General features: G+C 57.8%; 1 protein-coding gene across 3 annotated transcripts; it reads left to right on the plus strand.

Annotated features, from left to right (window-relative positions):
* The first annotated feature begins 1,451 nt into the window (after window positions 1-1,451).
* Window positions 1,452-7,135, plus strand: LOC113841198 (serine/threonine-protein phosphatase 5-like). Of its 3 annotated transcripts, XM_072023664.1 has the most exons (9): window positions 1,457-1,749; window positions 1,879-1,992; window positions 3,306-3,417; window positions 4,047-4,189; window positions 5,119-5,206; window positions 5,311-5,351; window positions 5,464-5,642; window positions 6,406-6,487; window positions 6,958-7,133. In XM_072023664.1, the coding sequence occupies exons 1-9, from the start codon at window positions 1,717-1,719 to the stop codon at window positions 7,018-7,020; spliced, it is 855 nt and encodes a 284-aa protein (XP_071879765.1). In that variant the 5' UTR covers window positions 1,457-1,716; the 3' UTR covers window positions 7,021-7,133. The 3 variants fall into 3 exon arrangements, with proteins under 3 accessions (XP_071879764.1, XP_071879765.1, XP_038040484.1); XM_072023663.1 differs by having other exon boundaries at window positions 1,452-1,992; window positions 6,958-7,135; XM_038184556.2 differs by lacking the exons at window positions 1,457-1,749; window positions 1,879-1,992 and adding an exon at window positions 2,945-3,202 and having other exon boundaries at window positions 3,312-3,417; window positions 6,958-7,135.
* The last annotated feature ends 3,907 nt before the right edge of the window (window positions 7,136-11,042 follow it).

Consider the following 11,042-nt stretch of genomic DNA (forward strand, 5'->3'; position numbering starts at 1 on the left):
GCGAGGACCAGAGCGAGGAGAAGCTGAATGAAATCCTCAGCGGTGAGTGAGGGCAGTGGGGGGTGTGCTAGGGCTGGGGGGACAGCGGCAGAGGCCCCCGTGCCTTGCCCTGCTCCAGGGAAATGCTTCGGGGCGGAGGAGCAATGCAGCCATAGGAACGAGGGAGAGGAGACGGGGTAGCCTGCGGTGTCAGGGAATGGCCTCCCAGCCTGGAGCTGGGCAGTGCCGCTGAAAGGGTTGAGTGTCCCTGAGGAAGAGTCAAGGGAAAGGGCAGTAAGGCTGACAGAAGGTGGGAGCCTGTTGTAGAGCACGCAACCAGGACGAAGAGGGAGATGAGACAGCCTACAAGCAGCTAGGAGCAGGGTCACGATTGCTAGCCCTTGCTCTCATGGGGAAGCACAATAGCGAGAGGAAAGAGTCCAGGAGATTCCTGGAGTGTGTGAATCCTCCCAAGGGATGGAGGCAGGTGGTGAGGGAACCAGCTTGTGAAGGTGCCCCACTTGACCTGTGGTGCGCAGGTGGGGAAGGCCTGGTGGCTGCATTTGGGACACTGCTGAGCAGCAGCTTTCAATGGATTCCTTTGTCCCTCCTGCTCCTCCTGGCCTGGGGAAGAGTCGAGTGGGGCTGGCATGGTCTGCAGGGGATGCCTGGGGATCTCTGCAAGGAGTGGGTTTTCATCTCTGCTCTTCTTTTTTTTGCAGTCCTCCAGCCTTTAGAGAAAGACCCGGAACCCATGGTCCATTCCCTGGCAGTTGAAACCACCGTGATCCTGGCGTCAATGCATAACGCAGTGTCAGGACGGAGATTTCCACTGCCGTGGTGCTGCTGCCGCTAGCCCCGCAGCAGTCCTCAAAAGAGCAATATATATTTTAATAGAACTAGGTTGTTGTCTCGTTATTCCAGCAGCTCCTTCACAGTGACTCGGTGCCATGACGCTGAGCTAACTTGGAGGCCACCAAGGACGTCTTTTCCCTGGGCCCGGTGACTGCATGGCGCCTACTCAACCAGTGAAAGAGTCACAGAACCCTTGCGCTTGGAAAAGGGCCTTCAGCTCAAGTCCAAGTTTCAGCTAACACCACCAGGCCCACCACAAAACCACGGCCCTTAGCGCCAAGTCCACGCATTTCTTTAATAGCTCCAGGCCTGGGACTCCAGCAGTGCCCTGGGCAGCCGGTTCCACCCTTTGCATGAAGAAATTCTCCCTGACATCCCATCCTGTGAGTCCACCTGTGGTAGGTGCGCCCAGGTAGAAGAACTGCTCAGCCTCCTGGCAGAGCTTCGGGAGGAGGTGGGCAGGCTGAGGAGCACCAGGGAGTCGGAGAAGGTTGAACTGTACTCTGCCAGCCCTGGGACAGATGCGTCAGGCAGACACAGCAGAGGAAATGGAGGATCCCCTACCCTCTGGCCATCAGGCAGAAGGAGTGCATCTCAGTGATGAAGGGATGGAAGTTTAGATCTGCTCGGGGCAGCAGGCGAACCCCTCCTTGCCTACCTCACCTTCCTTTCAGGTGCCCTGAAACAACAGACTCTGGAAGTAATGGACACACAAACGATGATGTGCATGAAGGTCCATCCAGGTTGGAGGGGTTTTCTAGGGCAAGTCAGCCTTCCCCAGTATCACGACCACCTCCATCAAGAAGAAGAGAAGGGTTACTGTCATAAGTGACTCCCTTCTGAGCAGAACAGAGGGCCGCATATGCCGGCCTGACCCAACCCATGGAGAATTCTGCTGCCTCCCAGGAGATCAGGGTAAAAGGTGTTTCTGGAAAGCTCACTCGCCCCGTAAGGCCCTCTGAGCATCATCCATTATTGTTCTGTCCCCGGGGTTTTTCGGGGCCCGGTGGCAGTGCCGTCCCCTCTGTGTCCCCCTTCGCGCAGGTGACACCTTGGTGCTGGCCGGGCTGTACGGCCCCGCGGAGGTGCGGGGCTCAAAGGAGAGCCCCGAGAGGGCGACGCTGGAGGTGCTGCTGCGCCCCAAGTTGTGGCTGCCAGGTGGGGGCCGCCTGGGGGGGGGGGGGGCTCGGGAGGGAGATGGGGTCGGGGCCAGGCTCCGAGGGGCGTGGGGGGGGCCGAGGGGGTGGGGTCCGGGAGTGCTCTGAGGGGTCTGGGGGTGCTCACAGGGCTCCTGAGGAACGGGGGGGAAACGGGGGGAGCCCTGAGGGGGGGCTATAGGGGTTTATGGGGCTCCTGAGGTGCTCAGAGGGCTCCGGGGGTGCTCGGAGGGGTTTGGGGATGCTCAGCAGTCTCCTGAGGGGACAGGAAGGTAACAGGGGGAGCCCTGAGGAGGGCTACGGGGGGGCTTAGGGGGCTCTGGGGATGCTCGGAGGGGTTTGGGGGTGCTCAGGGGGATCCTGAGGGGTGGGGGGGTAATGGGGGGAACCCTGAGAGGGTCTTCGGGGGTGTTCAGGGGGCTCTGGGGGTGCTCAGAGAGCTCCGGGGGTGGTCAAAGGGCTCCCGAGGGATGTGGGGGTGCAGGGGGGAGTCCTGAGGAGGGCTCTGAGGGTGCTCAGGGGGCTCCTGAGGGGCAGGGGGTGTAATGGGGGGAGCCCTGAGGAGGGCTTTGGGGACTCTGGGAATGCTCAGAGGGGTCTGGGGGTGCTCAGAGGGCTTCAGGGGTGGTCAAAGAGCTCCCAAGGGATGCGGGAGTGCAGGGGAGAGCCCTAAGGAGGGCTCTGGGGGTGCTCAGAAGGCTCTGGGGGTGCTCAGGGGGCTCCCGACGGGGAGTACCGGGGGGAGGGCCTGAGGAGAGCTCCAGAGGGGAGCCCCCTCCTTGGGGGCTATTTTGTGACACTTTGGGGACACTCTGGGGATAATTTGGGGACAATCTGGAGGCACATTGGGGACACCTTGGGGGCTATTTGGGGACACACCTTGGGAGCTATTTGGGGACACCCTGGGGACAATATGGGGACACTCTGGGGACGCACCTTGCAGGCCCTTGGTGACGTAGTGGACGTCGATGTTGTCACCTGTTGTCACCCTGTGCCCCCCCCTCACCGGCGTGCAGCCCCCACTTGCAAAAGAGGCTGCGCTGGAGGAAGCTGCTGGCCCCCACCAGCTGCCTGATGACGTGCAGCTCCGCCATGCCCTGCGGGGACACGGGGGGGGGGACATGGGGCCACACACACACGGTGTCACCCCACCCCAGAGGGGGGGTCCATGTCCCCCCGCAGGGGTTTCTCCCTCTGAGTCCAACCCCTACGTATCCCCCCCCGGCCGAGGGGACGTGGCGGGGTGGGGTGGGGAAAAGGGGGGAAAAAAAAAAAAAAGGGGGAAAAGTTTTTTGTTTTTTTTTCCTGAACCAGCCGCAGATATTCAACGGGGACTTCGTGGACCGCGGCTCCTTCTCGGTCGAGGTCATCCTCACGCTCTTCGGCTTCAAGCTGCTCTACCCCGATCACTTCCACTTGCTGCGAGGTAACGGGGCCACCACGGGTGCTGGGTGTGATGGGGCAGGTTGTGGGGTTACGTTGAGCAGCCCTGGCTGTGGGGTTTTGTCCCCACATCCTGGGATTGGGTCCCATGCCTGGGGCCACAAGGCTGTGTGCCCCGCTCTTGGCTGCAGCGATGGGTTTTGGGGACTCGTCGCCTGTCCTGGGTTTTGGGGACTCATTCCCTGTCCTTGGTTGTGGGGCTGGGTTTTGGGGACTTGTCCCCTGTCCTGGGTTCTGGGGACTCGTTCCCTGTCCTTGGTTGTGGGGCTGGATTTTGGGGACTTGCCCCTTGTCCTGGGTTTTGGGGCCAGGTTTTGGGGCCTCGTCCCCTGTCCTTGGTTGTAGGGCTGCCACATGTCCCCTGCCGCAGCGCCATGCCCCGTGTCCCTTTTGGGGGACATCCTGGGGCTGCCCCATCCCCAGGATTCCCTGAGCCGATGTCACTGGTGCCTCGTCCTTGCCCCACGTCCCCGTCCTCCACCGAGAGGCCCCGCTCCCCCTGGCTGTGCCCCATCCCACATCCTCAGCGCCTCGCCCCCTGTCCCGGCTGCCCGGCGTGTCCCTAATCCTCGGGGCTGATTTTGGGGGCCCCCCCGCTTCGTGTCCCCCCAGGGAACCACGAGACGGACAACATGAACCAGATTTACGGCTTCGAAGGGGAGGTGAAGGCCAAGTACACGGCGCAGATGTTCGCCCTCTTCAGCGAGGTCTTCGAGTGGCTGCCCCTGGCCCAGTGCATCAACGGCAAAGTGCTGGTGGGTCACCCCGGGGGGGCCGGGGGGGCTGTCCCCAGGTGGGCGGGGGGCATTGGGTGTCCCCGTGTGGGGTCCTGGGGGGGCTGTCCACATTTGGGGCTGGGGGGGCTGTTTCTATGTGGGTCTGGGGTTGTCCCTGTTGGGGTCGGGGTCTGGGGGGGCTGTCCCCATTTGGGGCCCAGGGGTCATCCCCATTTGGGTCTGGGGGGCTGTTCCCGTGTGGGTGGGGGGGCATTGGGTGTCCCCGTGTGGGGTCCTGGGGGGCCTGTCCCCATTTGGGGTGCTGGGGGCTGTTCCTGTGTGGGTGGGGGGGCATTGGGTGTCCCCATGTTGGGTCCTGGGGGGGCTGTCCCCATTTGGGGCCAGGTGGGCTGTTCCCATGTGGGTGGGGGGGCATTGGGTGTCCCTGTGTAGGGTCCTGGGGGGGCTGTCCCCATTTGGGGCTGGGGGGGCTGTTCCTGTGTGGGTCTGGGGTTGTCCCTGTTCGGGTCGGGGTCTGGGGGGGCTGTCCCCGTGTAGGTCCTGGGGGCGTCCCTGTTTGGGTTAGGGTCTGGGGGGGCTGTCCCTGTGTGGGTTGGGGGCCTCCCCTGTGTTGGTCTGGTGTGTCCCAGTTTGGATCTGGGGGGCTGTTCCCGTGTGGGTCTGGGGGATGTCCCTGTAGGGGTCAGGGTCCTGGGGGGTGTCCATATTTGGGTTGTCCCTGTTTGGGTTGGGGGTGTCCCCATGTGGGTCCTGGGGGGCTGTCCCTGTGTGGGGTGGGGGCATCCCAATTTGGGTCTGGGCGCTGTCCCCATTCGGGTCATCCCCGTTTGGATCCAGGGGGCTGTCCCCGTGTGGGCTGGGGGTGTCCCTGTGTGGGTTCGGGGGGGGGGGCTGTCCCCATTTGGGTCTGGGGGTGTCCCTGTGCCCACCTGCCTGCCCCCCCCCAGATCATGCACGGCGGCCTCTTCAGCGAGGACGGCGTCACCCTCGACGACATCCGCAAAATCGAGAGGAACCGGCAGCCCCCAGACTCAGGTGGGACTCGGGGCTTAGGGGGGGGTGTCCCCTGTATCCCCCCCCCCCCAGCCGCTGTGGGGTTTTTGGGGGGGGGGGTCCCTAACCCTACACCCCCCCTGCAGGTCCCATGTGCGACCTGCTGTGGTCGGACCCGCAGCCGCAGGTGAGTCGATCCCCACCCTACAACCTCGGGGCTCGGTCCCCCCAAAATAACCCTTGGTTGGGAGGGGGAAGGGGGGCTGTGACGGTGACGCCCCCCCCCCCCCTTTTTCCAGAACGGGCGCTCGGTCAGCAAGAGGGGGGTGAGCTGCCAATTCGGGCCAGACGTCACCAAAAGTTTTTTGGAGCGCAACCGCCTCGACTACATCATCCGGAGCCACGAGGTCAAGCCCGAGGGCTACGAGGTGGCCCACGATGGCAAGTGTGTCACCGTCTTCTCCGCGCCCAACTACTGGTGAGTGGCACTGGGGGGGCTGTGCCACCCCCCCCTCCAGCTCCGGGGGGACCCGCGGAGACCCCCGAGCTCCTCCCGGGATAGCGAGGGGCTGGGTGGCTGAGGGAAAGGCTGCGGGCGTGGAGTCCTTGGTTTTGGGAAGGGTTTTGGCACCGTTTCCCGCAGTTTTGTCCTCAAAAAAAGGGGCTGTTCTCGGCTGGGACTTCTTAATTGGGTTAAAAACCGGATTACGGATGTTGGGACCCCAGATTACGGATGTTGGGACCCCCAGATTACAGATGTTAGGACCCCCAGATTACGGATGTTAGGACCCCCGGATTATGGATGTTAGGACCCCATATTATGGATTTTAGGACCCCCGGATATTGGGTATTAGGACCCCCAGTTATGGGTATTAGGACCCCCGGATTATGGATGTTGGGACCCCATATTATGGATTTTAGGACCTCCAGATTATGGATATTAGGACCGCAGATTATGAATGTTATGAACCCCCGGATTTTGGATATTAGGACCCCTGGATTATGGATATCAGGACCCCTGGATTATGGATATCAGGACCCCTGGATTACGGATATTAGGATTGGGATGGGCTGCCCAGGGGGGTGGCGGAGTCCCCATCCCGTGTCCTCGTGTCCCTATTTTTTGGGGGTTTGGTTGGGTTTCGTGCCCCCCCCCCCCCCCCCAGCACCTCTCGGCCTCGCAGCCCCCCCTCTGCGGGGTCCTCTCGGTGTCCCCCAATTTCTGTGTCCCCCCCCCGCAGTGACCAGATGGGCAATATGGGCTCCTACATCCACCTGCGAGGCGGCGACCTGCGCCCTGACTTCCACCAGTTCACAGCAGTGGTGAGTTTTGGGGGGGGGCCCCAAATCTGAGACCCCCCCCGGTAACCAAAATTCCCCCAAAATCCCCCCGACCCCCTCCAAAATTTCCAGCCCCCCTCTCCCTCCTTTTCCCAGCTTGGGGTGATTTTTTTTTTTGGGGGGGGGGGGGGGGGGGATGCTCATGGGGGTCGTAAGCAGGCGGGGGGGGCGATGGGGGCACAGAAGGGTTTGTGGGCATGGGGGGGGCTTTGAGGGGCTGTGGGGGGGTCTAGAGGGAGCTATGGGGGGGGGGTCGGGGGGAATGGGGATCTATGGGGGGGGTTTGGGGGGAGTGGGAGGCTATGGGGGGGGCTTTGGGGGAAGTCGGGGGCTTGGGGGTGACTTTGGGGGGTGCAAAGGAGGGGTGGGATTTGGGGAAGGGGGGGGCAGTTTCAGGGGTGCCCCCCCTGGGCCCCCCAACCCCATTTTTTCTCCTTTTCCCCCCCCCCCAGCCTCACCCCAATGTCAAGCCCATGATGTACGCCAACACCCTGCTGCAGCTGGGCATGATGTGACCCCCCCGCGGCACCCAGGGGTGCCCCCCCTCACCCCCCCCGCCCCCACCGCACCTCCTCCTCCCCCCCCCAGGGCGTTTTTAATATATTGGAAGATTGTATTTATTTCTCCCCTCCCCCCCCCCACCTCCTCCCAGTGCTCCCAGTTTGGGGGCTGCGCTGGGGAGGGGGGGGTGGCACTTGGGGGGGGGGGGCTGCTGGGATCTCCTCCCTCCCCCCCCGGAGGGGGGCTGCTCCCCCTGATAAGCAATGGGGGGGGGGGGCCGTGCCCCCCGGCTGTGTGTGTCCCCCCCCCCCCGCCCCAGGCCGGGCGGTTTTACTGTCTGTAATTAAAGATGTTAAAATAAATAAAGTTATTATTGTAAAGCGGGGGAGGAGCCGCCTCAGTTTGGGGGGGGGGCACTGAGGGGGGGAGGGGGCTTCCCAAACATGGGGCAGCTTCTAGATCTTTCTCACAGAAACCACCCCTATGGCCCCCTGCCACCAAAACCTTGCCAATTAAACCCACGACACAGAGAAAATCAACAAATTCCGGTCCCATTGAGATTGGAAATACAAAATTCAATGAAATCTTTATTATTATTATTATTATTATTATTATCATTATCATTATCATTATCATTATCATTATTTAATAATAATAATTATTATTTATTTTTATTATTTTTTATTTATTTATTATCATTATTATTATCATTATCATTATCATTATTATTATTATTAAATTTGGAAACCCAAATTTGGAAGCCCTTTGCTATGGGCTGACTTCACTCACACGGTCAGGAACCAAATCTCAGCTGCTGCATTTTCTGGCCTGTGTGAAGCTGAGCACGAACGTCAGCCCTCAGACACTTGCAAAATGCGTCCAGCAACCCCAGGGAGAACAAAGATGTCCTTTGAAGGGGACCTCCAGGAAGAGCTCTCCTAGAAAAATAAATGACCAAGATCTCTGGAAGAGCAGGATTTTCCTCCAAAACGACGGCCTCTTCTCTGGATCAACGGAGCCAGCTGAAAAAGTGGGGTTAGAAAACCCAGGAAAGGAAGTTTTTTCAGGAGGTAAAGACTTCGTGGCTGGGTTATAAAACCGTGCTCCGTCTCCTATAGTTGCTGTCACATACAGTCAAGTGTTCCCCTCTCTCCATCCATGAGATTGCCCAAGATGTGCCTCAGCAGCCCAGCCGTGAGCTACCAGTGACCTCCCAAGCAGAGATCTTGAGGACTTTTTATTTCTAGGGTTGGTCACCGTGTAACGGGCAGGCTTCCTCCAAAGCTTTGCGTGTCACGTTGCGACTTTTCTTGTTTTAACCTCCCAGAATTGCGTCGCCACAGAGCAAAGAGCCTTTTTGGGGTCAACGTTTCCCCCAAGGGAAATACTCAGCTTTCCATTCCAAACATTCCTCACAGGTTGCCCAGCGAGGTTGTGAAGTCTTGCATTGTCTGGATTTAACCTGGCAAAACTGCAGCTGCTTGTCATAGAGAGCCCTTTTTGTGCCAGCATTCCCCCCCCACAGAGGATATTCTTGTATGTAATCCTGTTGCTTCAGTGTTTTTCTTTTAAGCCATTAGACCTTCATTTTTTTTTGTGGGTCTAGAATCAGAACATGCAGCAAATAGGAGGTGGAGTGGAGAATGGCAGGCAGGGTGCCACAACCCCGGCAGGTACCTGGGAACTTCGGGTGGCCTTTGGTGGGGTGCTTTACAAAGGGCACTGTGAAAATCAGGCACCAGCACCAGCAACTTGAGTCCATGTTCGGGCAGAAAAAAAAAAAAGAAAGGATTGCATAAGGAAGACGCACCTGCAAAAATGATTCAAGCTATAGGTGGTGAAGGAACAGCATTTCACCCACACAGCAAGAACCCAACAGCTTGCAGAAGGAAAAACTTCTCCTTTCTGTTCATCAAAATCAAACCAGCCAAGTGCTTCCCTTGTTTAATGTCTTCCTGCACCAAGTCCTAGTTAAGGGTTTCCATAATGCGGTTGCAGAATGGCTCCTCAGATAATTTTGCATCTGCAGGGGCTGCTCAGGGACCCCTCCTGGTCCTTGGCACGTGGGTGCTGCTTCATGCTGGCTGCGACACAGATTTCTTGCTGTCCCTGGCTGGCACCAGCATTACGGCACCTTCCACCACGGGCCTTGAGGAAGGCCATCAGAGGCATCTCAGCCACCAAGAAGGTGGTCAGGAAGGTGCTGCCTTGGCCAGTCCCTTCTGGGGTCCCATTTGCAGCCGTAGGCAGCCCTGAGGCCATGGGGGATCCCGTAAGCTGTCGTGATCCTTCCCTCCACTGAGCAGCAGAGGACAAAACAAAGCCCTGACCCAGAGAACCCCACTGGTATGGAGCCGACTTTTATCCCTGGTGGTTCCATGGGCTGTAGGATTTCTAATCGTAATTTCCTTCTGTCACTGAAACTGAGAGAAAACAAACACCAAGTATGAAAGGCAAGGGGCTATGGGGGACAAAGTTTTGACTCCAAATGCAGGGGCACGTGGTTTCTAACCATAAAGTAAGGTGAGAGGCAGACACCCCCAGCTGCAGACAGCTAATGGGAATGTCAGTTCTCTGGTCCAGAGACTCAGCTGTTGGATGCTGCTTCTCAGCAAGGTATTTAATGCCATTTCATCCACAGAATTGCAGAATCCTAAAGGACCCTAAAGATAATTTAACTCCAACCCCCCTGCCACAGACAGGGACATCTCCCATTCGATCAGGCTGCCCAAAGTCCCACCCAGCCTGGCCTTGAACACCTCCAGGGATGGGGCATCCACAGCTTCTCTGGCAACCTGGTCCAGTGCCATCTACCAGACTAACTTCTTACCAGGGGAATAAGCAAACAGTCCTAAGCAAATAAATGAATCAATAAAATCTTTTATAGAGCAAATCATTCCCGAATCAAGATTTAAGCGTTACCCATTTGTAAATGTGACAAAATCTTGCAATGCTTCTGTACTGAGCCTGTCTGGGAAGGACTTCTTTGTCTTCACAGCGGCTTCTATGGTGCTGTGTGTCCTTCTTCCACTTTTCCTTTGCTTAATAATTTTTATCTCAACGCACAACTTTGGTTGCTTTCCTTCTCTCCTCAGTGCCACGGGATGTGGTTGTGTGGTGCTTAGCTGCCTACCGGGGCTAACCAACAGCGTCACAGTACAGTGTTGCTCTTGCTGACCCAGCCGGAGGCTGCTCAGGAAGAACCGCTTGCTCCCTGCATGCTGCGATGATAAATATTTCCCCAGCTCTTTGTATCACCCCTAAAAAAGACTGGCACCCCACATGTGCATTCGGCATGCTTGTTCCCATTATATATTTTTGTCAGAGGAAGATATTTGCAGAGGGACTGTCCATGAGCAGTGGCCCAGATCTTGTTCTACGCTGCTGTCCCTTCTTTGGGGAATCCATTTCTTGTGGTTCCAGGGGAAGGACTGGAGCTCAGCCCAGCTCCTACAGCTCCCTCTCAGCTCTGTCCTGCAGGTTTGGGCAGTGGGGGGGGGGTTCACAGAGCAATGCTGTCATTTGTCCATGAAGTCTACAGTAAAGGTGGCGTAGTGATGAATGCACCTTCCAAGGACCACTCGCTGGAATGGAGCTGGTCTTAACGAGATAGGATTTAGTAGCTTAGTGGGTAGTATTGGTGATAGGAAGACGGTTGGACTAGGTGATCTTGATCTTGAAAGGTTGTCCTTTCCAACCCTATGTTTCTACGATTCTACGATTCTGTGACAACCTTGGAGAAGTTGTCAGGATGTCCTATTCCTAGCAGGGCACTGGATAACTAAACCCAGTCCCAGAGAGCTTGAGTAGATATTCTCGCCGATACTGGAGGTATTTGTGATCACAGAATCACAGAATCACAGAATTTCTAGGTTGGAAGAGACCTCAAGATTGTTGAGTCCAACCTCTGACCTAACGCTAACAGTCCCCACTAAACCATATCAATATCCCTAAGCTCTACAAATCTGGCTAATATTCCTCCCTGGGTAACATGCTGATTGCCATGGCATTCTCCCTGTCCAGAGGCTTGTTCTGT

The sequence above is a fragment of the Anas platyrhynchos genome, chromosome 15 (assembly GCF_047663525.1).
Source record: "Anas platyrhynchos isolate ZD024472 breed Pekin duck chromosome 15, IASCAAS_PekinDuck_T2T, whole genome shotgun sequence".
NCBI lineage: Eukaryota > Metazoa > Chordata > Aves > Anseriformes > Anatidae > Anas > Anas platyrhynchos.